The sequence below is a fragment of the Brassica oleracea genome, chromosome C2 (genome assembly GCF_000695525.1).
Source record: "Brassica oleracea var. oleracea cultivar TO1000 chromosome C2, BOL, whole genome shotgun sequence".
Lineage (NCBI taxonomy): Eukaryota > Viridiplantae > Streptophyta > Magnoliopsida > Brassicales > Brassicaceae > Brassica > Brassica oleracea.
Window position 1 is genome coordinate 52,771,899 of NC_027749.1, and position 26,504 is coordinate 52,798,402.

General features: G+C 37.3%; 6 protein-coding genes across 7 annotated transcripts; 1 reads left to right on the forward strand and 5 right to left on the reverse strand.

Moving 5' to 3' along the window:
- LOC106324605 lies at positions 1-4,476 on the forward strand. Its single transcript, XM_013762538.1, has 2 exons — positions 1-1,052; positions 4,371-4,476. The coding sequence occupies exons 1-2, from the start codon at positions 1-3 to the stop codon at positions 4,474-4,476; spliced, it is 1,158 nt and encodes a 385-aa protein (XP_013617992.1).
- A 704-nt stretch (positions 4,477-5,180) lies between these two features.
- LOC106325707 (transcription factor RAX3-like) lies at positions 5,181-6,724 on the reverse strand. Its single transcript, XM_013763765.1, has 3 exons — positions 6,409-6,724; positions 6,159-6,288; positions 5,181-6,061 (listed from the first exon to the last, which is right to left on the reverse strand). Exons 1-3 carry the CDS (start codon positions 6,542-6,544, stop codon positions 5,218-5,220), a joined length of 1,110 nt encoding a protein of 369 aa, XP_013619219.1. The 5' UTR covers positions 6,545-6,724; the 3' UTR covers positions 5,181-5,217.
- A 1,001-nt stretch (positions 6,725-7,725) lies between these two features.
- LOC106325364 lies at positions 7,726-9,121 on the reverse strand. The gene has a single exon (XM_013763421.1). The coding sequence runs from the start codon at positions 9,085-9,087 to the stop codon at positions 7,726-7,728; it is 1,362 nt and encodes a 453-aa protein (XP_013618875.1). The 5' UTR covers positions 9,088-9,121.
- Positions 9,122-14,396: 5,275 nt separating this feature from the next.
- Positions 14,397-18,234, reverse strand: LOC106325164 (phosphoenolpyruvate carboxykinase [ATP]-like). Of its 2 annotated transcripts, XM_013763188.1 has the most exons (11): positions 18,041-18,234; positions 17,581-17,875; positions 17,159-17,331; positions 16,912-17,065; positions 16,555-16,639; positions 15,877-16,450; positions 15,562-15,806; positions 15,314-15,483; positions 15,073-15,241; positions 14,813-14,958; positions 14,397-14,601 (listed from the first exon to the last, which is right to left on the reverse strand). In XM_013763188.1, the coding sequence occupies exons 1-10, from the start codon at positions 18,192-18,194 to the stop codon at positions 14,815-14,817; spliced, it is 2,163 nt and encodes a 720-aa protein (XP_013618642.1). In that variant the 5' UTR covers positions 18,195-18,234; the 3' UTR covers positions 14,397-14,601; positions 14,813-14,814. The 2 variants fall into 2 exon arrangements, with proteins under 2 accessions (XP_013618642.1, XP_013618643.1); XM_013763189.1 differs by having other exon boundaries at positions 17,581-18,234.
- A 315-nt stretch (positions 18,235-18,549) lies between these two features.
- On the reverse strand, positions 18,550-20,048 carry LOC106323027. Its single transcript, XM_013761189.1, has 2 exons — positions 19,529-20,048; positions 18,550-19,482 (listed from the first exon to the last, which is right to left on the reverse strand). Exons 1-2 carry the CDS (start codon positions 19,938-19,940, stop codon positions 19,214-19,216), a joined length of 681 nt encoding a protein of 226 aa, XP_013616643.1. The 5' UTR covers positions 19,941-20,048; the 3' UTR covers positions 18,550-19,213.
- A 2,768-nt stretch (positions 20,049-22,816) lies between these two features.
- LOC106319406 lies at positions 22,817-25,585 on the reverse strand. Its single transcript, XM_013757728.1, has 2 exons — positions 25,062-25,585; positions 22,817-24,829 (listed from the first exon to the last, which is right to left on the reverse strand). Exons 1-2 carry the CDS (start codon positions 25,458-25,460, stop codon positions 23,102-23,104), a joined length of 2,127 nt encoding a protein of 708 aa, XP_013613182.1. The 5' UTR covers positions 25,461-25,585; the 3' UTR covers positions 22,817-23,101.
- Between the last annotated feature and the right edge of the window lie 919 nt (positions 25,586-26,504).

Genomic DNA, 26,504 nt, shown 5'->3' on the forward strand with positions numbered 1-26,504 from the left:
ATGGGGAAACGCAACTGCAAGTCGAAGTTCCGTCGTTCTTCACCGGATCTTCCGGATTCTCAATCTCCGATGACTCGCGACATGCCTTCTGGCTCTCGTCAACCTCGCGATATTATCGAATCTCCCGATCGTGCTGATCTCGTTCGCTCTCCTCTCATTTCACCTGTGGCTCGCTTTGAGGTATCCGATTCACCTGATAACATACATTCTCCATATCATCTTCTCAATTCCGATCATCCTGGACTAGTTCTAGCTGCGGATCCTTTAGATGGTAGTAACTATGGTGTTTGGATCATCGCGATGACTACTAGTCTTGAGGCTAAGAACAAATTAGGCTTCGTTGATGGATCTATAATCAAGCCTTCTGAGTCTGATCCTTATTTCCGAATCTGGTGTCGATGCAATAGTATGATCAAATCTTGGTTGTTGAATAGCGTGACTAAACAAATCTACACAAGTATACTGTATTTCAAGAAGGCTTCAGATATTTGGGCGGATCTTCACACACGTTATCACAAGTCTAACCTACCAAGATTGTACAAGCTTCGTCATCAACTTCATTCGTTCAAACAAGGCAGTATGGATCTCTCCTCATATCACACAAAGACGCAGTCATTGTGGGAGGAACTCTCGAGTCTTCAAAGTGCTAATCACACAATTGAAGATCTTCTGGCAGAACGTGAAACCAATCGTATCATTGACTTCCTTATGGGGCTCAATGATAACTATGAAAACATTCGAAGTAGAATTCTCATGAAGAAGGCTCTTCCAAGTTTCTCGGAGGTGTTCAATCTTTTGGATCAAGAGGACAGTCATCGGGCTGCTCATACTCAGACATCTTCACTTTTGGAAACTCCTACTGTTTTTCAAGTTTCTCAGTCTTTTAATCAGAACTCTGCTAGGTCTTCTTCGGGTGGTTATCAGAGAAAGGATAGGCCTTTTTGCACCTTCTGTCACCGTCCTGGTCATGTTATCGATCGATGCTACAAGAAGCACGGGTATCCTAATAGCATGAAACCAAACCCGAAGAGTGACACGCTGGTTTCTCCTTTGTCTGCGAATGTTGCTGTTGTTGATCATTCTCAGCCTGATGAATTGCATACACAGGATTTATCTCCTACTCAGATTCAGCAGCTAGTATCTTTCCTCAGTAACAAACTACAGACTCCAGCAAATCATCCCACTCCAGAGGTTCACTCTGTCTCAGTTTCCGTTCCTTCTTCTTCCAGCACTTGTCCTATATCCGGTAAATTTCATCCTTCTATTCATTGTTCCTTTACCGGTAGTGCTAAACCTTATGTCTACTCTATGACTAACAATGCCACACCTTTAAACGCATGGGTGATAGACTCAGGGGCAACAAACCATATAACTCATCAACGCGCTTCTTTCATTTCTTTTAAACCCCTTCCTGATACAACTGTTTCTTTACCCAATGGAGTTCTGGTTAGCATTGTTGGCATAGGTACTATAGCACTGGGTAGTGATCTAATCCTTAGTGACGTTCTTTACATCCCTCAATTCAAATTCAACCTTCTTAGTGTCAGTTGTCTAACTAAAGTCTTACACTGTCAGGTTTGGTTTGATGAATCTTCTTGTGGTATTCAGGATCCTACACGGGAATTAACGATTGGAATGGGTAGAGAAGTGGCAAACCTTTACTTCCTGGATATAGAGTCATTGTCTTCTACAGGTACTTTAAAAAAAATCGTTGTTGCTTCTGTTTCCAGTATAGATCTATGGCATAAGAGATTAGGACACCCTTCTATGTCCAAACTTGAGTCTATGCATTCTGTTCTAGCTTTTCCTAAGCAACATACGCTTGATCCTCATTGTAAAATTTGCCATTTATCAAAACAAAAACATCTCCCTTTTGTGTCTCATCATAATATCAGTAAAAACCCTTTCGACCTGCTTCATATAGATACATGGGGACCCTTTTCCACCCCTACTCACGATGGCTTTAAATATTTTCTCACCATTGTTGATGATTGTTCTAGAGCCACGTGGGTCTATCTCCTCAAAAACAAGTCTGATGTTCTCACTGTTTTCCCGGGTTTTATAGAAATGATAGAGACTCAGTTTGATAGAAAGATTAAGGGGGTTAGATCTGACAATGCTCCAGAACTTAAATTCTCTGCCCTTTATCAATCCAAAGGAATTTTTTCTTTCCATTCTTGTCCTGAAACTCCACAACAAAACTCTGTTGTGGAACGTAAGCATCAACACATTCTCAATGTGGCTCGTGCTCTTCTTTTTCAATCTCATATCCCTCTTCCTTATTGGGGTGACTGTATTCTAACCGCAGTTCACCTGATTAACCGTCTACCTTCTCCTATTCTTGAAAACAAAACACCTTTTGAAGTTCTTACTAATAAAATACCTGATTATGATCAACTTCGTTCTTTTGGTTGCCTCTGTTATGCTTCTACATCCCCTAAGAGTAGACTTAAGTTTGATCCTAGAGCTCGTGCGTGTGTTTTTCTTGGCTATCCTTCGGGAATCAAAGGCTATAAACTACTTGATCTTGAGACAAATTCTATTCTTATCTCTCGTCATGTAGTTTTCCACGAACAGCTCTTTCCTCTCGTTGGTACTGATCTTTCTCAACCTTCTTCTATCTTCTTTAATGATCAGTTACCAACACAAGCTCCTGTGAAAAATAATGCTCCCGATGTTGAGACTTCTTCTCATTCATCTTCTGTAGATATCTTGCCTTTTGCGGATACTACTAATGATGCTGAACCTTCTGTTCAGTCATCACACAGGAGACTTAAAAAGCCTGCTTACCTTCAAGATTACTATTGTAATTCAATAGGATCTTCAACCATACACGAAATCTCTTCTGTGCTTTCTTATGGTAAAGTATCCCCACTTTATCTCTCTTTCTTAGTAGCTATTGACAAAATCAAAGAACCCTTAACCTATGCTGAGGCAAAGAGACTTCTGGTGTGGGATGATCCAATGGACGAAGAGATTGTTGCTTTGGAAGGTACTGGCACCTGGACTATCTGTACTCTTCCTTCAGATAAGACTCCTATTGGCTGCAAATGGGTCTTTAAGGTGAAGTTTAACGCTGATGGGACTGTAGAACGTTACAAGGCACGCTTAGTTGCAAAGGGGTACACTCAACAAGAAGGGGTTGATTACCATGATACGTTTTCCCCTGTTGTCAAGCTTACCACAGTCAAATTGTTACTCAGTCTTGCAGCTATTCACGGGTTCTCTCTTCATCAACTTGACATCTCCAATGCATTTCTCAATGGAGATCTCGATGAAGAGATATACATGCGATTACCTCCTGGATATGCACAAAGAAAGGGGGACAAACTGCCTCCAAATGCCGTTTGCAAACTTGAGAAATCTCTATATGGTCTTAAGCAAGCTTCGCGTCAGTGGTTTCTCAAATTCTCCACTACGCTTGTTTCTTTGGGATTCACACAAACATTCTCTGATCATACATGTTTTCTCAAGCTTCGTGATGGGCTCTTTCTTTGTGTCATCGTATATGTCGACGACATTGTTATATGCAGCAGTGACAATTCTGAGGTTGAGACATTGAAGAATCAACTAAAGTCTCATTTCAAACTTCGAGATCTGGGTCCTATGAAGTATTTTCTTGGTCTGGAGATTGCTCGCTCCTCTGATGGGATACACATTTGTCAACGCAAGTATGCACTGGATTTACTTGATGATACTGGTCTTCTTGGTTGCAAACCTTCGAGCATTCCTATGGATCCATCTATCAAACTCGTTTTTGAACCCCCTAAAGGTGTTGATGATGCTTTGGTTGATGCTGCCGCATATCGTCGTCTTGTTGGTCGTTTGATGTATTTGCAGATTACTCGACCTGATATTACGTTTGCTGTCAACAAACTGAGCCAGTTCTCTTCAGCTCCGCGTCAGAGTCATCATAAAGCTCTCATCAAGGTTCTTCATTACATCAAAGGAACAATTGGACAAGGGTTGTTCTATTCTTCCTCCTCTGAGATGCAAATACAGGCTTTTGCGGATGCTGATTGGGGCTCTTGTCAGGATTCTCGACGTTCTACTTCTGGTTTCTGTATCTTCATCGGTACATCACTTATCTCATGGAAATCAAAGAAGCAGAAGGTCGTTGCAAAGAGCTCGGCTGAAGCAGAGTATAGGAGTCTCTCTGTCGTATCTGATGAGTTGTTTTGGCTCAACAACTTCCTTATCGAGTTGCGCCTTCCTCTGTCTAAGCAAACACTTCTCTTTTGTGACAATTCAGCTGCCATTCACATTGCTCATAACTCAGTGTTTCATGAACGCACCAAGAATCTTGAGATGGATTGTCACAGTGTTCGGGAACGCTTGGTTGCAGGTTTGTTCAAGTTGCTACATGTGAGAACGGAATTACAATTGGCTGATCCATTTACAAAGCCAATGTACCCTGCACCGTTTAAGAGATTGTTGGGCAAGATGGGTCTTCTAAACATTTTCGTCCCATCTTGAGGGGGACTATTATCCTATATTATGTATTTGTGAAGTGTATATTGATTGAATACATGTAGATGGAGTTGTATAGGATACACGAGTCTGTATAGAGTATAAATACTATCATTGTACATTGTAGTTGAATTTAATGAGAATGAGTTTATTTTACTAATATCATGCATATCTACACGCATGGTTATATACTCCAGTGGAGTTGAATAGGAAACACGAAATCACCCTTGGATTCTTTATGAATACTATAGGCACCTAACAATTCATGTGTATCATGTCGTATATATAAGATGATTAACAGTGTTATCTTTTAAAAATAAGAACTTTTATATTGTTTGATCAAAAAAAAAAAAAGTTTATATTGATGGATGTTGGTGCGTTTAAAAGACAATCCTCTTTTAGGCTCTCAAATTTATATTCATAGTTGTTTCTTTCTTCTTATGTGTCAGATGTATTGTAATTTGAAAATATTTTTAGATTTTCGAAAGACCTAATTAATTAGGGAAAAAGGAAGAAGCTAAAAGGTAGAATCTCTTTCAAATTTATAAAAGCATTAATCAAAAAGAAAAACTCAAAAGATCGTATATATTGCTCTTCGTGAATAAAGCTAAGTTGAAGCTAAAATACACAAATATGAGAATATTAATCTCAATCCATGTGATTTTTTTTACCACTCTCTTATGTCATATATACTTATACAAAAACCTCTTTATATATATAAGTAAAAATAAAATTTTGCAGAAAAAATTACACATGATTTGGCCCATTGAAGTAACTTGCATCATCGGATTTAAGAAGAGAGGTTATGTCCTCCCAACTTATTGTGCTTTGATCAGCCGATGTACTCGTCGTTCCTCCGGCAAACGCTGCTCCAGCTCCGGTTACTGATGAGTTTGCATATAGTTTTGCGTTCTCATCGTTGGTCTCAAAATTCGCTAAGTTGTTGTTGTTTAAGAACACATCATTGATAGCTTCTGTTTGAAAATTACCACTCCCAAACCATTGAGTAATCTCTTTTTGATGTTGATGGTGATCATCACTTGTGTTTGGTAATGGAGAGTTCGTACTGCTACTCATGAGAGCAAACTCTCCTTCTCCTCCTCCTGATTCCAGGTAGTAATTAGGATCTAACAAAAGCTGAGAAAAGGAAAGATCAAAAGAGTTTGTCATTGAGTCTTCCGGATAATGATGATCAGGGTTTGATCTCTCCGGTTCTTCTTCAATCTTGACCATGTTCTTGAGTGGGATCAATGGCTTTTGCTCTAATGCGCAAGACGGTGTCGGTTGGTAGTAATTGCAGCTTGTTGGTTCCATCATCACAAGAGGTACTTGACAATGAGGAGGAGGAAGCTGAGGCAGTAATGGCCATGGTGATGATCCAAACATGTTGTTCAGATAAAGATCCGTACTACCATTACTTTGGCATTGTCCTTGTTGCTGTCGTTTCATCATCACCATCTCTTGCTTCATCCGAGCTTCTTGGAACTCTTTTCTTTGTTTGTTAAGAAGCTTCTTCTTCAGCCTCGTGTTCCAATAGTTCTTGATATCGTTGTCTGTTCTTCCAGGCAATTGTGCAGCAATTATAGACCACCTTTTAAAAAAAAACCATTGAACATATAAACATAATGGTTCTCTAATTCAAAACAAGTGTGTTAATTAATAATCTTGACCCAAGTAGAGTATAGTACCTGCTACCAATAGTAACATAGAGGTTACAAATGATGTTGTCCTCTTCCTCAGAGAAGCCACCATGTTTGATGTTAGGTCTCAAATAGTTAAGCCACCTTAGTCTGCAACTCTTCCCACATCTCCTTAGACCTATATACATGTACATATAAAATATATACAAAATATCAACGCGAAAATATGTACACGAAAGTTCTATTTGCTATAGAATATTCAAACCGTCTCAAACTATTTTAAATCATAATTATATACCAATCTTCTGAGGCAAAGCGATCCAGTTGCCTCCTGTGCCACTACTCTCGATGTAATCTTTGAGCTTTGCATCTTCTTCAGGAGACCAAGGCCCTTTCTTCACGTTAGCCTTGTCACAACACGGTGCTCTTCCCATCTTCTTGATTCGTGATTCTTGTTCTTGATGTGTTTCTTTCTCTTTCTCTCCCTCTTTATTTTTTATCTTTCTCAACTATGTTGATGATGAAGAGGAGGAGGAGGATGTTTGTATGATGGTGCGTGTATGTGAGGTTCTTATATATACATACACGGAAATGTGTATAATGGAGAAAAGTATATGTGAATGAAGAAAAAATTAAAGGAGAGAGTATATAATAGCTGGAGGAGATAGTTGTGATGAAGATGTCAAAAGTTAGGGTTTAAAAATGAATAAAAGTTACTTTATGGAATTGGAAATTTGATGATATAAATTATGTGATAAAATATTAGTAGAATTTAGAAATGAATGACAGAGAAGGGGGGAACTAATGTTTTTTCTCATTTGTCTTTGCTCCTGCATCAGCATCTAGAGTTCAATACTAATGAAGTATATTTAGTCTTAAGGAAATTTAATTTGTTAATTATAAATCCCACCAATAATATGTAAAACACCCCGTCAATTATAATGTTTGCTTAGCCGGCCGCCACCCTTTGACTCTTTTGTCTCTTCCTTCCTATATTCTAGATTTTAGGCTGTATTTATCTAACTTCAGAACAGTTTATTACTGAATAAGTTTCCGGATGGAAGAGCAAGACTTGAAAACTATGAAATATATTTTGTAATTTATTGTATGAGTTGCATCTAGTTCTAAATTTATAATCACTTTTGAGTTTTTTTTTTGAAATAGTGGAAATTAATCGTTTGTGTTATCACTGTAGAGTTTTTGCAGTTAGTTATTATAATTATATTTTATCCGCCATTCTGTGTTGCTAGTAAATGTACGCTTAAACATGTATGATTATTGTATGCATGATACTACACACTTTTTTTGTCGAGAAACAAGCATATCATTAGATATTACACGCTATATATAGGTTTTCCTCATGATTCATGTCCTAGCGAGTAGTGGATTTTATAATTAGTCTTTGATCTGCGGTTTAGGAGTATGATTAACATAAATAGTAAATGGCATGCAAAATCACAAATACCTTTGATTTGATTATAATGGAGTTACATATGGATTAATTAATATGCATATACATACATACTTATATATAGCGTGTGTGCGTGTGTGCGTAATTATTACTTTTTTTTTTTTTTTTTGTAACACAAACGATTATATTAAAACTAAAAAGAGTTTAAACGATTACATTCGAAGCTAGGTTCAACAGTAATAAGATAGAACCGGAGGGATCCTCAACGGTTTGATGAACATCATAAAAACAAAACACTAGAACGAGGGACAACAAAGCTAACAAGAGAGTCTTGCTCGACAATTGGAGAACCATGGGAAGCATCAGCTGTGTCCCTGAATAGGTTACTACCACGAGCCTGAAATGGTCGTAATCGACGTTGATTAAACCAAACAGCAAAGTTTGGAAGGTGGTGGAACGAGCATGAACAGCTCTAGCTCCGACATCTTCGAAGTTCTCCGAAGAAACTAGGTGAATCTGTGATGGATGTACAAATAATGGCAATTTCAGCACAACATCACAGCTTTGGGCTAGGTGAACCCTTTGCACTAAGGCGCGATGGCGGACCGTGGACAGACATGATGCTTTGGAGGAGGAATGATGGCTCAAGTTTAAAACAATTGGCAAGTTTAAACTCCATAAATGGTTTTGGTTCAAACCAAAGCATGTGTCAGTTGAGTACCAACGGCTCTCGGAAGGGATTGGAGTGACGAGGCGAGGCGGCGGAGAGGTGATACTCTTGACTATCAATGATGAGAGAATGTGAACTGAGGTCCGGCTGAGAAAGTGAATTCCGATATTACCGTATCGGGATCCATGGCTCTCGTCGGGACCTGAGCTAAACTGCAATCCCATTGCAACATATTGAAAACTCATATCAGAGGATCTGTCGGGGTTGAGAAAATATATGACCAGTGGTTCACAGAGTTGAGATGGTGAAGAGACGGGACAGAGGGGAGGAGACGCTTCAGGTACACATAAACCCTTAGATCTGGCGAGCCCATACTCGAGACGACTTGATCTGGTGGTTCTGCTTTTGACAGCCAAATTATGGGCTTTCTGAACTGTGAGATTCAGAGCGTCCGGCGGGGCAAAATGGAGACCAAAACGCTGTGGACAAGACCTTGCATTGTCAGATGAGTAATTGGCTACAGAGTGTTCGGCGGGGCAGCTAGCAAGCCCTAGTGAATTGTGGCGGTGGGAGGTGATGACAAACACGAATGGAGAATGGGGAGACTCCCTTGAGAGCACAGATCCGGCTCCAAAGTTGAATGACGGGCTCGCCACTGAAGATAAAAACACCACCCAGAAGGATAGAGCCACTGCAAGGGGTGATTCGAGGAGACGTCTTGACTTCCTCCGTTGCACTGAACAAGGCTTCTCGTTGTCAATCTTCAACAACAGAAAGCATGGAAACAAGCAAAGTAACAAGTAAGAACATAACAGATCTACGAAGAAGATGAACGGATTCGTCTTGGAGTCCCTGCGCCAGCGAGAATAGCCTTCGCCGGCGCCGGAAGAGAGCATTTGACTGGTTGCCTCGTTGTCTGTGCCTGAGAGAGCTGCTAGGGTTTTTAATGCGCAAGTAGCAGTTTCTAATAGTGCGTAATTATTACATAAGACTTCACGGAAGCTTGAAGGCCCACTTGCATGGCAGCTTACGAATAAGAAGAAAGACCGATTAGAGCATTATTGAAATCCTGGATAATAATGCTTTTATGTGTACTTTTTATTACATGCACGTGATAGACTTGGTCATGAAGAGTAACAAAATAATTCAATATTTTCAAAATTTTGAACCAATTAATGACTAAATGAGACTTGTACGTAGTACGTAAGATTATATATATTATTAATATATTTTTAGTAATTGATGTTGTAGTCTATATAGTACAGAGGAGTATATACTTATCGAGATAGAGACAAATACTTCGAATGTTTGGTGATGGAAATGTGTGAACCATCTAGAAAATATAAATATACAGAAACTCGTATTGAACAACAGCTCACTGATCAAAATATATATTAATAGTTCTCAAGAAAATAATATATGAGAACACTGGTATCATGTATCGCCTATTTGAAGTTCGATAAAGGATGTAGACCATCGTCGTTACCAATAAAAAAAACTTTTGGCATACAAAGTTTTCTTAGATCAAAACTAATTAAGCGTGGATTTAACAAAAGAGTAGCATCGTATAACGTCCTTTGCTGTTCGCTAATTAATTGTAACTAAACGCTCTTTGATACATACAAACAACTTATCTATAGTATACCAAAATATTAAAGATAAATAATCAAATCCATGAAATTAAATGTCCAAAATCATCACCAAACATATACAGGATTTGGTGCGTGATCGATGAATCACTTGTTAATATAATATTACCCTTTTGAAAAGGATATGAGTTATTGATATGTACCAAAAGAGATGAAATGAAAGGTATATACCAGAGATATCGGAATTTTGTGAGAGGGAATTCCGTTATGGTTGGTGAACAAAACTTTGCCAACCCTCGGAGAAAAATTACATCTAACGAATTTTAAAGGCATTATAAGATGAACATTTTTTTAACACAAAATATATGTATATATAGATTTGTTCGATCTATTTGTTTAATTCTTATAGAAATATAGCTAAACGGTAATATATAATGAAGTGGTGATATATATATATATATATATATATATATATATATATATATTTTTTATTTTTTTGAACTGAAAAGTGGTGATATATTGATAGATTTGTTTAATTCTTATAAAAATATAGCTACTTAATTAGTAATCATGCAGTATAGCTACTGAACCTAATAATGACGAGTGTCTCATGGACCCATAATTAAATTTTAATCAAAGATTTGATAGGTATGTTAAGAACATAGCATTACTTAATAGTAATTTACTAATTAACACATTTTCCACGGCAGCTGAGATTAAGGAACAAGAAAACCCACAGTCTCTTATTAAGTGTCGTCACAATTTTGGACGTTCTTATACAAACGTATATGGTTAATATTGTTTTTTATCCTAATCTTTTATGTAAAATAAATATCGGTCAATTTGGATGTATTGTTTATAATAATTTAGTATATTGCAAAACAAGTGAAATATTATTATTGAATACTCATAAACAAACAAATAAGATTTGAAATGTAACTTTGAATGGGTTCATTTTTCAAGTTTAAATGAGCCAAAGCTTCTAGAGGAAACAAAATTTTTTTGACTTGACTTGTGATGGTTACTAAAGGGTTAAAAGTCAAAGCACTTGGAAATATAAAGTCTTCAAATTATTGAGGTATTATTCACTGTGTTTATATGCATTTATGGAATAAAATATGTACCATCATGGGTAAAATATCTTTTTTTATGGAAAGGTTAAATAAAGTCTGAACTTTGAAGCTAAGGGTGATAAAAATAAAATAAAAATTGTATTCAGATTTCAACAACACTAGTAGGAAACAGGAATTGGTCTTGCAGCGTAGGCCCATCCCTTCTTTTCCAAATTTACTATAAGAATAGTAATAAACTTTGTGATGTTAAACTTAGAAAAATTTATACTATTTGAGATTTTTATAATGTTATTGCGAATTTTCTATGCTTATATATGACATTTACGCTAATTCAATCCCCCCCCCCCTTTTTTTGGCTCAATGAAGACTACGGTTCTTTTTAGTGTCTTAAAATTTCAATAATAACCAAAACTTTTGTGTTAAACGTATATCAGTAATTATGTTAAAAACATATATTAATAATGTGGTTTGCTTTAAGTTAGGAGTTAAGACGTACTGCTGAATGAGCCGATTTTTAGCGGACTAAAAAATATATTGGATTTGATATTCTAAAATCATGTCTATTTTTATCAAAAAAAAAAGAAAAATCATGTCTATGTTAATTTCGTTTTCTTTTTTTTTTTTTTTTTTTTTTTTTTTTACATTAATTTCGTTTTCAAGCTATGAAAGGACCCTATTCAAGAATCTGCGAAATCCATCCATGATTTTTTTTTCAACCTAGTATTCAAGGATCTCCGAAATCCATCCATGATTATATCATATTCATTCTAATTTGATTTAAGTAATTATCTTAATAAATGAAATCCATCTAGAAAATATTTTTGATGATAACACATACAAGCAGGCCCGTGCCTTCCATAAGGCTGATGAAGCAAGAACTTCAGGCCACAAAAAAAATTATAATTTTTGAGACCACATTTTCAAAATATTAATATAGCTGAGTGGTTAAAAATATTGTTTTTGACTTCTTAGTTTAAGTATTTTCTTTTCTGTATTGTAAGTTTTCTTAAACTATTAAATGTCTCTGTTTTTATATTATGTTCACATTGTATTTATTTTTTGTTTTGGATAACTGATTTGTTATTTCTTTTGTTTTTATTATCTTTGCTATTTATAACCATTTGTTATCATTGGGGGTTTTCTAATCTCCCTCAATCATTGCATATGAAATTATAGAAAACAAAGAATAATGTAATGTGATTGAAGGTGTAAGTGAGAAAGAACTAATGTTAGAATATAATGGTTCAAAAATATTTTTCTCTAAAATCTTTTAACAAAAAAAATAGGTTCAAGAAACTACTAAAATGTTATTTATTATTTGTTAAAAACACTAAACATTATAGGTACAGTATCAATTAATAGTCTACTATTCATCTAAACTTTTTATGCAGGACTAAGCAAAAATATGTTTCTCTTAAAAATAAAATATTATATATAATATGTTGATAAAAATATCATTAAATAGCATAGACCACTACTTATAATTATGTTTTAAGCCACAAAATATATTGGGACGGCACTGCATACAAGATTGACTAAAATTGAATGATCTACTAAACAGTAAAAATAGTGAAAAGAGGAGGAAAATAATTGTCAAACAGCAGGTAAAGACACGGAAGAGGAAGATCACGACAATATATATCTCAAGGCATCTTTCTTTCTTCCATGATTTTATCTTCTCTTTCCCTGATGGTACTTTTTAGGATTCATTTACTTTCTGGAAGTATTCTATGCAAAAGAAGGTGAATCCTACTTCTATGATAAGACTCTCGTGACAAGTGTACACCCTCTTTTTGTTACACTAATGACTAATCTAATAATAATTAAATACTCCATAAAACATGTTGTTGTATCGTAATCATGAGATAATCATGACATCCTTTTGCATAAAGTTCAACGTTTCCTCATGTCGCTAGAAGCTTAATGTGTTTGATAAGATCTTCCACAAGTATATCTGTATATAGCATTTGAAATTTTTACTCCCAATAAATTTCAGAAAAAAAACTCATAAAACACAATTGGATTAGGAGTTGATTTCATGAATTGGTAATTTTTAGGTTTGAACAGGATTAGGAGGGAAATGTGTCGGTCCAAAGAGAAAGATAGTGGAGTTTAGATTATACTTATTTTGGTAGTATTAAACAATACTCCCTCTGTTTTTATATGTAAGTAGTTTTAGTTAAAAGTGATGATATTAAGAAAATTGTTACTTTTGAAAAAATAACATTTAATACATAAATTTAACCAATAATAAAAAAAGCATGGATTATTAGATTGGTCACAACATACGTAATAAATGTAAAAGTTGCTTTGGATTGTGTAAAAGCTGCTTTGGATTGTGTAAACATCTTATATTGTGAAACAAACTTATTTTGCTAAAACTACTTACATATAAAAACAGAGGGAGTAGTAATTAGTAGTGTTTCAAAAAAAAAAAAAAAAAAAACAATCAGCTGTCACTCATTAAGCAAAAAAAAACCCCGCAAATATTCAATGCGGATTTGTTCACTTATTTCACACGTTATTTGGTTTCAATCCTGGGCCTTTCTGATGTTAGCCACATCATCTTCATACATTTCATAGACAAAACAATTCAAAATTAAAATTTAGTTTAAAGAAAAGTACAATTCAAATTAATTAAATACTGGTAAGAGAGATTTTTTTCGCAAACTATAGTCTTAACAAGACTAGATGGAAGAGAAGATATTACCATCTTGTTTTCTGTAAGCTTTAGACCTTCAAACAAACCCTTAACACACAATAAACAAAACATCAATATATACAATCAAACCGGCAATATACAATTAACAAAACAAGAAGTTGTGCATTTCATAACTGAAACACATTGCCTACTAATTGCTAAAGGAAATGTAGGATCATTCATCATCAGTACTTACAAACTTAACCAGTAAACTAAATCAAAATTTAGTACAATAGCCATCTGTTATATGTTACCATGCATAAGGTGCTGTGTCGTCTCATACTTGAACCTTTTGATCAAAACCTTGCTGCTCAGTGGTGTTCAAAAAAAAAACCTTGCTGCTCAGATGGAAGCAAACATTATGATAGCAACAGTTTTGTATGCTTGACCCAAAACTTTCAATAAGAAACCTAGACGAAGTATAAGATTTATACAAATCTATACAAATCGACGTAAACACCCAAATGAAACCAGATAAATACAAGTTGGTGTGGTTTATATTTATGATGCAGAAATCATAAATGCATCTTATAGACTAGAGATTGCTTCATTAATAGGGAAAAGAGTTAGGAAAAGATCTCATCAGAAAAACATTGAAGACTTTTAATTTATAGATATATTGCATGTGGATGATAGGTTTCACTGTTTCAGTTTCTTACATTTAACTCAAAAGTTGAAAACCAATCATTGTTTCCATACACACTTCATAATTGCTACCTTTGCAGCTATTTTAATCCAAGATAAATCCCAAGAAACCTAGATCAACAATACAAGAACCAAAAAAATACTTGCTACCATTGCAACTATGTGAAGAAAGGATACTTAGATTAGTTTGGTTGAACAGAGCATATAAACTTATTTTGTAAGTAAACAAACATTCATGAAAAGAAAAGAAAAATTATAGTTCTCATTTCAATTGGAAAAAATATGACCGATAATCAAATGGAGTTTTCTTGAAATTCGTGGACTCTCTCCTTTATTCACTTTATTTTTTATGTTGTTGTACTTTTTGAAAACATTGTTGGTTCATCATCATAATCTTCATCACTTTAGACCACCGTTAACCGGGGTGCTTACCCCGGTACTTAACCATTTAAAAAAAAAATGGAAAAAAGTAAGCAGCAGCGCTTGAACAAACGCAGTAAGCGTCGGTTGTTCCCACTGTTCGCGGATCCCACTGACACGTGGCGGCCCGTGATTGGTTCATTTTTATTATTTTTTTTAATCACACAAAAACCAAAAAAAAAAAAAAATATGCCCTTAGAAGTTTGGACCAGCTGCAAGAATCTCTTCAGTCAACTTTCCATCTTCTCCGATCTTATGACTTGTGAATGTCTCAAAATTGTTTCTAAACAAACCAGCCAACTTCAACAATGTGTCCTTATAAGCCACTTTGTCTTCCCACTGCACCAAAACACACATAACCGAATAATGTCAATTTTCATAGTTTTTACAATATATGGGGTTTATTCTGACTCATGTTAAATAAAATATAAAGTTAATCTCTCTAGAACTTACTGCATTCATAGGCTCCAAAATCTCAGAAGGCACTCCTTCAACTTCATTTGGAATCTCCAAACCAAAAATCTCAGTTTTCTGATAAGTTGCATTCAAGAGACTACCCGAATGTATAGCATCAATAATCTTTCTTGTATACGCCAACTTGATTCGACTTCCAGATCCATAGCTGCAAAATTATCAACATTTCAAAGTTATAACAATGACACATGTTTTTTTGTGGTTTTCTGAGAGCTTGTACCTTCCACCAGACCAGCCGGTGTTAACAAGCCAACCGGTGGCTCCTTGAGCTTGCATTTTCTCGGCTAACATAGCTGCATATTTGGTTGGGTGAAGCATAATGAAAGCAGCACCAAAACAAGCCGAGAAAGTCGCTCTTGGCTCCTTAACTCCTTCCTCTGTTCCCGCAACCTACAAAACCACAGATTCGTTGCTCATCAACCTGAAAGTCGTATCTGGCTGTGTGTTATATGATGATAGAAGACTTACGAGAGCAGTGTATCCACTGATGAAATGATACATAGTCTGAGCAAGATCCAGCTTGCTAACTGGCGGCAGCACACCAAAAGCGTCACAAGCCAATAAGATCACGTTCTTAGGGTGTGGTCCAACGCATGGTATCTTTGAGTTAGGGATGTACTCAATAGGATAAGCCGCACGTGTGTTCTCCGTCACTGATTTGTCTGTATAATCCACTTCTCTTGTGTGCTCATCAAACACAACATTCTCCAAAACTGTCCCCAAAATGCGAAACGTGAGTTATACGTTAGGGCAAAAGAGTTTTTGTTTTAATGATGTACATACCAGTTCCGAATTTGATAGCGTTCCAGATATCAGGCTCTTTCTCCCTCGATAAATCAATGCATTTCGCGTAACAACCACCTTCGATGTTCGAGACTCCAGTCTCACTCCAACAGTGCTCATCATCTCCAATCAAATACCGGTTATGATCGGTCGACAAAGTAGTCTTTCCGGTTCCAGATAAACCGAAAAAGAGAGCAACATCTCCATCTTTCCCCATGTTACAACCGGAGTGAATAGACAAAATCTTTCTCTTAGGCATCAGATAATGCATCACACCGAAAAGTCCTTTCTTCATTTCTCCAGCATATTGTGTCCCTAGAATCACCATCTCTCTTCTTCCTAGGTTTATGTCGACACTTGTCGATGATGTCATGTAATGGGTGAAACGGTTACATGGGAATTTTCCAGCGTTGTAGATCGTGAAATCAGGTGTCCCGAAATTCTCTAGCTCTTCAGCTGTTGGACGGATACACATGTTGTGCATGAAAAGTGAATGGTAAGCTCTTGCTGATACTATTCTGACTTTGATTCTGTTCTCTGGGTCCCAGTTTAGGTATTGATCATTCACAAACACCTGACGATATAATATAAATATAACCAATTAAATGTTTGTATTTATCCCTAATAGTGCAAATAATTTTTTAACTACTTGCAGTCTTTGATGTTTGTTTGAGTTACCTTGTCCAAAGAGTTCAAGTAATCAACAGCTCTTTCTCGGTTCACCAAAAAACTTTGTTCATCCATTTCGATATTTGGTGATCCTCTGTTAAAAATAATGTAATATAATGTAAAAGTCAACATATGTTAAAAATAAATTATATCATAGTTTAATGTATGTTTCTGTAATAAAACATGTTTAGAGAACTTTATATTTAGTGCTTTAAAAGTTATTGATATAGATCTACAATAAAAACTAAAGCTACTGTTGAAAATTTTACAATCTATATTCTAAGGGAACAAAATAAAGCCACAACCTCTTATCAATTTTTCATGTGGTGATTTTGATTATGTAAATGAAGATAGAGAGGGACTTACTTTCCCCACCAGAGCTCGGACGCAGTTGTCTCATCCTTAACTACACGCTTGTCTTTAGGAGACCGACCAGTTTTGGCTCCCGACAAAGTGGCCAACGCACCGGTCGATGTCACGAACGATCCTTTCTCATATTTTATCGCCTGCTCGTACAATTCTGCAACCATAAAATTCAAAATGTGACGTTTTGTTTTGTAAAATATGTAATCAAATCTTGTTAATGAAGATGGTCTGCGTTTTGGATGGTTACCTGCGGGAGAGAGGTTGTGAAGGACGTGAGTGAATTTCAGAGAACTGTCACTGACGTCAGCAGCCGGAGCTGACGTAGGAGTTTGTGGCACGTGTGCCACTTTAGCCGCCGACGTCGGATCTCCTCTGATTACCTTCGGTCCTGTCTCTCTCGTCAACGAAGCCAACGATGCACTGTCGTTTCATCAACAAATTATATATGTTCAGTGTCATTGTTTTCCCATATCTCATATTGTCATATTATATACTGGATTTATAAATCACGTACACCGTATGATATTGTTATTCTTCCATTTTGTGTGTTATAAATATATCAATTAAGATCCAACTTTCTGTTGACTTCTTGATTACATTTCTTATTTCCATATCACAAAGTTAAAAAACTTTAGGACCTTGGGTTATATTAATAACAAATTTACACACCTGACGGATTGAAGCATACTCTCACCGGAGACAGGAGTGGTAGGGCCACTGGTTCCCATCACTACGCCACCTCCTTCTTTGAGAGGAGTGGTCGGTGCAGATCGTTTCTTCTGGAGACTGTGGAGCTGATCGATGGTCTGAAAGTTGACTCGTGACGCGGTGTCGTCGTGGCACACGTCACTCGACGTCGTAGACTTGGCTCCCTTCTCCGTGGTGATCCTAGGAAGCGCATCACGCGCAGCCGCAGCCGAGAAACTGAATTCTCCGTCAGTGTTTCCGTTTCCCGCCATGTCCGCTAACGTGTGGGGATGAATATATACAAATATACAATTAGTTCACACACAAATATTACACAATTTTTTTTTTTGGTAAAAATATTACACAATTTGCACACACACACACACACAAATATGTACACGTATATGAATTTAAAGAGAGTTTATGAAGAAAATGTTAATACCGGAATGTCTTCTTCTTTGTGGAAGAATAAGAATATATAACAAAACAAAAACAAAAAAAACAAGATTTGTCTTAAAGGAGAAGAGATTAATGGGTGATGATGGAAAAGAAGAAGAAGCCGTTTTATAGGCTTCCTTTGACTCGATTTCTTTCATCAATCAGAAAACGCGTCTCAATTAACTTGCCTAAACGTGGTTTGACTTAGTTAAATGATGATTATCACGTTACACACGTAGCAATGTGTATACATGATTGTAGAATGTAGATAAGACAGTTGTTTACAACTACTATATACTATTAGTCTACTATGGTAAGATGACTAGACGTTGCGTTGGTTTATCCACATAGTTAACTTGTGCATGCACATGGTAGATGATCTACCGTAGATCAATTTGCATAATACATATATCCGTTTTGACCGATGAATATGTTCATGTCTTACGTTGGTAATCGTGAAACTATTCGGGTAACTATTGTCACATTCAACTAATACACTCCGGTAGAACAGTATGGAAATATGTTTGTTAAGATTTCCTTCAACAGACAAGACTCTAGTTGTGTTAACTTAAAGATACAGAACAGATTTATGTTGAGATGAATGAAACAGAGAGAGCTTTGGATAAGAGAGTGTGAGAGTTAAGAGAAGGAGAACACACAGATATTTAACGAGTTAACGCCCATTAACGAGGGTCGCTACATCTCGCCGAGACTATGCTCGGAATCCACTAGAACAAAGGGATTACAAGAGGTTACAAGTGATGGTCAAAGGGAACACCTCGAACATGAGCCCAAAGAGGGATGGAGTCCATCGTGGGGGGGAGTTATGGCAAGCTGAGCACTCCATTGTGCAACATAGAACATAGAAGTCCCAATATGCCATATCTCTTGTTCTACTAACTTCTGGCGAATGAATTCATTTGGGATTTTTACTAGCATAGAGTGAGTTTGAGGCCTCAGATGAATGACCAGTTTGGTGCCTTTTCCCCAGATATGAGATAAAACGCTTTGAAATTGGCTATAGGAGGGAGTTTTTCCAGTGAAGACTCCTATTCAGCTCCTCGGTTGAAAACCTCGTCTGGGATTTTAACTTGAGGGATCCCTTCGGGAGAGAAAACCAATGGAGCTAGTCTTTTCAAGGATCTATCAGTTCCCATCTTAGATTTGCCAGCATAGGTCATGTCCTAAGGAGGAGGCTTCGAAGAATTCCCGCTAGTTTGAGGGTCTCTGTTTGGGGGATTATGTGAGCTCGCGTCCACTGAGGGATTCTCTTGCCCTGAACCTGCTGGAACATGAGGAATAACATAGTCAACAGGAAGAGAAACCGTAACAGGTACGGAAGGAGAAATCTTTGATGGTTTGGAGAATGGGTTAGACATAATCTCAGGTCCCGAAGCTTGAGGGAGTGCTTTTGAAGATTCAGAAGTAACCACATGAGGAGCAGTGATATCATTTTTAGGGTTTTCTACAGTACCAAATAGTATGGCTGCAGCAGGAGGAGGAGGAGCCCCTTTTGCCCTCGCTGAGAGGGTAGTATATTGAGCAGAGATGAAGTCTATCTCTTTAATCTTTGCTGAAGGGAGAATCTGAAGTTTATCCAGTCCTTTTCCAGAGATCTGGATAGACACTGTAGTAGGAGATATATCCATAGTCGTGGAAGATGATTCCAAGTTGACCATAGTAGTAGCTCGGTTATCTGGAGACAACCCGGGAACAAACCGACTTCCCACTACCTCAAGAAGAAGAAGGGAAGGTTGGTGGGGAAATCTGAAGTTTTGAAGCGGCTTCGGGAGAGTGAGGGAGCGGAGGGAATCCAGATGGATGGAGAGGAGATCCAGATCCAAAGGTTCCAGCTCCAGGATCAGGGGGTCAGCCGCTTGATGGAGCGAAGAGGCTCCTGCCATTGAAACGGATGAGCAGTAGTGTGAACAGTAGCTAGCGAGCAGGTGAGGAGAAAGAATAGAGAAAAAGAGATATCTTCTCCTTATCCCAGTGTTTAACTTCTTTTTTTTTTTTTTCGCTAAAATTTGGTGCATATATTATAAAAAGCAACATTGGTCTTGTGCAGCTACAAAACGCCAATTGTGATAATGCCAAACGCATAGAGACAAACGGTCCTGCTTTGTGCTCAGAACTATACACCAATAGTAAGCGTTCTCTTTGGTCCAAAGTCTTCTAACTCAACCCCAAGTAAACCTTACTTTAACCTGAGTTCTTCTTTGACTTGCTCATCAAGTTCTTATCTTCACAATGTTTGTATTTCAAATGTATAATGTCGTTTTCCAAAATCTTATCCGTGCAAATTACAAACATATTTTAAGCTCGATTTTTTTGATTGATCATGTCTTCAGCTGTTTGACTAGAAATAATATATACTGTTTTTATTCAAGGTACGGCACATTTTTATACGATAATTTTGTGGATAATTTAACATGCTGAAGTGGAAATATTTGTTAATGTATTATAAATATAATCTGATTTTGGCCTTGTTGATTTACTGATACGACCAGTTATGAGGGAAACTAGGTTATATACTATCAAATCAACTGTTAAACTCATTATGCGTGTATATGTAATAAAAACAACTTAAGTAGTAATATAATTTAATTATTTTGGAAAGTCCACTGCCAAAACAACAACAAAATTGAAACTGTACTACTTTCTCTAGACAAAAATAGTGAGTGAAGACTATTTGAACTTCAAATGCAAAATGGATTGTTTTCCCTATAATTTTATTTATAATATTACGCGAAAGTTGAAACCCGTATCTTTTACTTGTAAGTATGTATGACATTTCATTTGTATTTAGCGTAATAAATAAATATAAACATGGTTATTGTTTATACCGCTGGTTGCAAACCACAAGTCATCAACAAAAATATCCAGAAATAATACATCGTGGGCTGTGGTTAGGAAAAGTTTACTTTATAATTCGAGTAAATTAGATATAGATAACCTTTTAGAAAGCCAAGTGTCAGTATTTGATCTGAGAAGTCGATTTCAAGGGACGGTGATCGGAATGTCAACGTTGGACAATTTTTCGCATATCACAACCAGCACTCGGAAGGATCAGATATCCGAGCAATTTTAAGGTATCCGGATCCAGATTCTTATCTAACGAATCCATAATTTTACTATCTTTAGCCGAATCTAGGGTTCTCGGATATCCGGATGTCGGATATCCTTCTGAAAATTGTAATATCCGGCGGATATCCGAATCCGGCGGATATCCGGATCCGGCGAATATCCGGATCCGGATTTGGATTCTTAAAATAAATAAATAATAATATTAATATATATAAAATATTAACAATAATTTAAAAATATATATATATATATATAATGTTTTAATTATTTTTATGTATAATGCTACAAAATTTACATAAAATTTATATATATTATTATAAAAATAAAAAAAATATTAATAAAATTAATTTGAATATATATAGATATTACTATTTTTGAAATAGTTATTAATAAAACTTACAGATCCAGATATCCGGACTAAAAAATTAAGATATCTGGATTCGGATCCGGTTTTGACGGATCCAACATTTTAGTATCCGGATCCGGATTCGACCCTTCCGAATATCCGAATTTTTGGATCGGATCGGATCCGGATCGAATCCGGATCTCGGATAAAAGTTTCATCACAACCAGATCAGCTGCCTTATCTATGAGACGTGGGTCTTTTAGAGTTGACCAAGCTTTACAAATAATTAAAATCCCAGTAATTAAATTAAATAATTATACCACTAATACTACATTCAGAAAGAAAAAAATGATAAAATTTCAATAAACAGATACTCTCTCTCCTCCAAAATACAAGTTGTTTTGGATCATATTAAAAAGTTAATTTTATCTGAAAAAGTATCAATAAAATATATATTAAATTAGGCTAGCCAATTATAAAATACACTACAAAATATAATTGGTTGTACAGTTTTTAATGAAGTTGAAAGTTACATAGATTGTTGAAAACATCTTATATTTTGAAACATATTTTTTTAAAACATATTACATTTTAAAATGGAGGTAGTACATTTTATCTGCCGTCCACTAGTAAAAAATAAAAATCAACTGGTATTCAGCATGAAATAAATTAAAATTTTAAAAGGCTTCAGCAAAACAAAAATGTTTAGAAAAAGGGTTAACTTTCTTAATTCCAGGCTAGTCTTAAATTACATGATTTGGTGGATATGTCCATTTTGTTGGGCCGGTTTAGTGTAGAGTAAATGTTATTTTCACTAAATTATTTGTGGGTCTTTATGTTTCTTGCTGGTAGATAGTTTATATCTGTGACATATCGGACATGGAGTGGTGGCATGAAAGGTTAAGGATTGATGGGCCAACATCACTTTTATCTTAACGGGCTTGGAATACCGAATTCTCTCATCTTTGTTTTACAACATTTGGCCCTACTGAGCTAAAAATACAGCAAAGCACCAATCAATTTTTTGGGTCTCTCATGATATTAATCATTAGTTTTATATATTTCATTGTTGTGTCACAAGACATACATTATAATACAAGTACAACCACTGGGAATATATTTTTTATTCTGGTAAACCTTTTAAGTTTTCTATAACAATATGCTAGCCTATAATGATGATCACATGACTAATCATGATCTTTCCTATGTAAAGGTATAAAGTATAATAAATTCATGAAATTTAAACGGCACGATAATATAAACTAAGTACAAACTTACTTTTGATTTTGAAGTCCAGCATTGCATCCACTCTCTGATTATCCACTACACTTTTATAGTATATAAAAAAAAATTCAAACTTCATTTATTTTCTTCAAACTTTTTCTGTCACAAATTTGGATTTTCTGAAAATTACAAAAAGGGAGATGATAAAAGCTACAAGACCAATTAATTCTCTCAATGTAACAATCTCTGCATTACAAAAAAGGCCACACCCGTCGGCTACTGCTTGTCGCTGTCATGCACCTATAGGGTCCCTTTCTAAAAATCATGCTTCTATAATTTTATTTATGATATCTTACTCAATTATTGGTTACTAATATTTAAATAATTACATACCAACTAATAATCAACTTAAAATCTGGCGTTTTCCAAGCCGTGCATGTCGCTGACTCGGTTTAAATGCTTCCTCATGATAGCCACTTTCGCCAATTTCTCAGCGGCTCTCCAAGCCGAAGTCGGCGTTAGTTGCTCGGTTTTCTCCTCTTCGGCTCGGTTTGCTGTACCGTCTCTCGGTTTTAACCGGTTTAGCTCGGCTAACTCAGCGTCCAAGCTCTTCAAGCTATCATTCTCATCCAACGCGTTTGACCGAGCCGCTGTTAAAACCTCATAGGCTCCGGCTAAATCTTCACGCTCAATCATCTTACGTGACTCAGCTACAGCGCGGCAGACAGAGTGTCGACTCCTTAGCCGTTCGATGCTGGCAGAGACGAATCGGACGGTCTGTGGCCGCGGGATCAAAAACCGTTTCTCGTTCGGACAAGGAAACGGCTGAAGCGTCGCGGGGTCAACGACCGAAGACCGTACGGACATCACACGGTGGGACCCGCTCGAAGAAGTCGGCACTTTGAGCTCAACGAGAAATTCTCTCTCCTCCTCCGCGAACAGATCCCCGACGACAACGGCCGACCCGGATCCGAAACTCTCGGGTCTGCCCGTTAAAGAGTAAACCGCTGAGATCTCGGTCAACGGGGATCCGGAGACCAAACATAGATTAAGCTTCACGTCATGCAAAGCCACGTTGAACAAAGCAGCGACTCGCTCCGTGAACGCGTCTCGTAGAGGCGCGTACTGCAACGCGCTTGGAGACGCGATCCAAACGGAATGAACCGGGATCATTGGACGAGACAAGCGAGTGGTGGAAACGACGAAGGGCACGCGCGTGGAGCTTAGCCTAGCTTTCAAAACCGCCTCCGGCTGATCCTGACCGTCGGATAAAACCAAAACGCTCGCCGTTGGATTCCTCTCCCGCCGATCCTCAACGACTTTAACCGCTTTCTTCAACGCGTCGCTAACGCTCATCCCTCCGCCGCCGGTGGCTTCAACTCCGCCGAGCGAGTCCACGATCCTCCTCGCCGCCCCCCGTCCTCTCGCCGTCATCCGCCGTAACGGCATCAACCGTTTCGACCCCGTCGAGAACACGACGATCGAGAGCCGGTCCATCTCCCGGAGGAGAGAGATCACCAGCCTCATCGCGTGCTTAACCGTCTGCAGATTAGCTCCGCCGCCGCTCAGGTCGAGAACCGCCACCAGATCTATCGACGGCCGCCGCGCTCTAACGGCGTCCTTCATCGGCGACGCCTTCACTTTCATGACGACGGCGTGCGTCTCGATCCTTTTCCCGGTCTCCACCACGGCGGATTCCGGCAGCAATTGGACCTCGAGGTTCCCGGAGATCGAAGCCGCCGGCGTGATCGAAGAATCGGGGAAGAATCCGGGGAACTCGTCGTCTTCCTCTACGACGTCGTTTTCGTCTGATTCTAGTATAGTGTTGAACCGAGCGAGAGACACGGGCGAGTAAGCTAACGGCTCGTCGTCGTTGTACACTCTCAGCGACTTCCCGGTTTTGATTTCTCGGATCCCGGGTTTTCTAATCGGGTCGGATCCGAAATTCGCAGACGGGGGATCCTTCCTCGGAGCGTGACTCCACGCGGTGGAGCAGAAAGGGCAGCGCTTGTCTTGTAATCTAACGGCGCAAGAGAGGTGAAACGAATGTGAACACTCCGCCGTGAAAATCGCCGTCGAGTTGATTTGGTCGGAGTGAACTCTCTGTAGACATATCCCACATCTGTTACTGTTACTCTGCATCCGAAACAAAAGAGCTTTAGATTAGTATACTTATTACAAAACAGAGCTTTTAGATTAATTTACTTATTACAAAACAGCCTTTATTTAGTTTAGTTATTACAGAACAGAGATTTAGATTAGTATACTTATTACAAAACAGAGCTTTTAGATTAGTATACTTAAGATTGTGAAGTTAGAAGAATCAAAAAACAATTAGAAAATAAATAAAAATCATAAGGCTTCGTACCTGGTTGAGAAGAAGTGTAGCACGGAGGAGAGAGACGCCGGCGTGGGAGGAAGGAGAAGATGATTTGGGAGAAGAAGGGTTAGAGAGAAACTTAGGAGTCGAGGGGTTACTTGTCCGCGGAGTAGCATTGCTTGTAGTCCTGCATTGGAGTCTGGGACTAGTGGGAAGAGATGGAGTAGCGGCTGCGGTTGAAGCGGCGGAGCGGCATCCACTTCCACCACCTCCGCCGCGAGATCGGAGGCGGGGAGTTGATGGGTTTGAGAAAAAACCGAACTTTGATCGGAGTCTTGGTGTGGGAATAGGTGGATCAGTGTGAAGAAGGTCTGATGATGATTGATGAGATTTGTCTTGATTACTAGGAAAGGATGTGCAGAACGCTTTTCTCCAACCAAACACCATTTCCAGCTGAACAAATGAAGAAAAAAAGTTCTTTCGTTAACTTCTTTCTATCTTCCACTCTTTTTTTTCTCTAAGTGATTATATGGAAGATGAAGGGAGCTTTGGGCATTGATCATAAGGAAGATGGAGATATTAAATAAGATAAAAGATTAGAGAGAGAGAAAGATATTTCTTCTTTACTGACGTTTAGAAACATTTAATTATTTTTTATTGTAAGCAATATTAAAAGGTGAAAATTATGACTTCATGCGTCTGAAATGGCTTTTGTTTCCATTTTGCATGTAAATCTTTCATAGTTTCTTGCCTCGAAGAAAATAATCACTGATTCGTTACGTCCCCTTCATATTTTTTAAACTATAATCTTTGTTTATGAAGGTCATATTACATACTTTTATATTTGGGTTTGATCTTTCAAATGGTTTTCATTGGGATGGACGATAAAATAAAATAAAGGTCAACGATGGAACCGACCATATGCATATGGGATTTCATTTGACTAAAGACCCGGCGATCTTTGTTCCATTTGCATGTAAAAAAAATTGCATGCATGTAAATCTTTGTTCCATTTGCTTGTAAAATTTTCACTTATTTTTTTGATAACCAAATTTAACTTGATGAATCGATTATTATATCTCAACACTAAACAATTATAACCTGACGAATTTGGATTCACATATATTTACCTTCCAATGTGGTTCAGTGTAGAAGAAACTAAACCTTACTTTCTCGACTTCGTCTAGTTGTTCTGATATTTTGTTTTGCCAAAAAAAGAGAAGTCAAACATTGTTCATGTGGCACGTGATGTTGGAAATAGAATCTGAGCAACAAACGGTAAAGCATGTTCTAAAAATTACAAAAGAATATATAAATAAAAATGAAGATTGCAGAGAGATTTTTCAGAATTGCGTCGTAATTAGCAGAGAACTAGAGTTCTGTAGGTCTAGAGGCATTTATTTTTCTGACTGTGTCTGTACCCTCTGTCAAAGTCAAGTATCTTTCCACATTCACTTCTACTGTTTTACTTCCATTTGAGTTTAGCTTATC

What these genes read in the sequence shown, in the direction of transcription:
- LOC106324605 (XM_013762538.1), top strand. Translation starts at nt 1, where the DNA reads ATGGGGAAACGCAACTGCAAGTCGAAGTTCCGTCGTTCTTCACCGGAT. An exon ending in GACACGCTGGTTTCTCCTTT is followed by an intron (nt 1,053 to 4,370) that starts GTCTGCGAATGT and finishes GCTACATGTGAG; the next exon opens with AACGGAATTACAATTGGCTG.
- LOC106325707 (XM_013763765.1), bottom strand. Translation starts at nt 6,544, where the DNA reads ATGGGAAGAGCACCGTGTTGTGACAAGGCTAACGTGAAGAAAGGGCCT. An exon ending in CGCTTTGCCTCAGAAGATTG is followed by an intron (nt 6,289 to 6,408) that starts GTATATAATTAT and finishes ACATGTATATAG; the next exon opens with GTCTAAGGAGATGTGGGAAG. An exon ending in TATGTTACTATTGGTAGCAG is followed by an intron (nt 6,062 to 6,158) that starts GTACTATACTCT and finishes TTTTTTTAAAAG; the next exon opens with GTGGTCTATAATTGCTGCAC.
- LOC106325364 (XM_013763421.1), bottom strand. Translation starts at nt 9,087, where the DNA reads ATGCTCTCTTCCGGCGCCGGCGAAGGCTATTCTCGCTGGCGCAGGGAC.
- LOC106325164 (XM_013763188.1), bottom strand. Translation starts at nt 18,194, where the DNA reads ATGAAAGAAATCGAGTCAAAGGAAGCCTATAAAACGGCTTCTTCTTCT. An exon ending in AGTATGCTTCAATCCGTCAG is followed by an intron (nt 17,332 to 17,580) that starts GTGTGTAAATTT and finishes ATGAAACGACAG; the next exon opens with TGCATCGTTGGCTTCGTTGA. An exon ending in TCACAACCTCTCTCCCGCAG is followed by an intron (nt 17,066 to 17,158) that starts GTAACCATCCAA and finishes TTATGGTTGCAG; the next exon opens with AATTGTACGAGCAGGCGATA.
- LOC106323027 (XM_013761189.1), bottom strand. Translation starts at nt 19,940, where the DNA reads ATGGCAGGAGCCTCTTCGCTCCATCAAGCGGCTGACCCCCTGATCCTG. An exon ending in AGGGGCTCCTCCTCCTCCTG is followed by an intron (nt 19,483 to 19,528) that starts CTGCAGCCATAC and finishes TAAAAATGATAT; the next exon opens with CACTGCTCCTCATGTGGTTA.
- LOC106319406 (XM_013757728.1), bottom strand. Translation starts at nt 25,460, where the DNA reads ATGGTGTTTGGTTGGAGAAAAGCGTTCTGCACATCCTTTCCTAGTAAT. An exon ending in CTACACTTCTTCTCAACCAG is followed by an intron (nt 24,830 to 25,061) that starts GTACGAAGCCTT and finishes TTTCGGATGCAG; the next exon opens with AGTAACAGTAACAGATGTGG.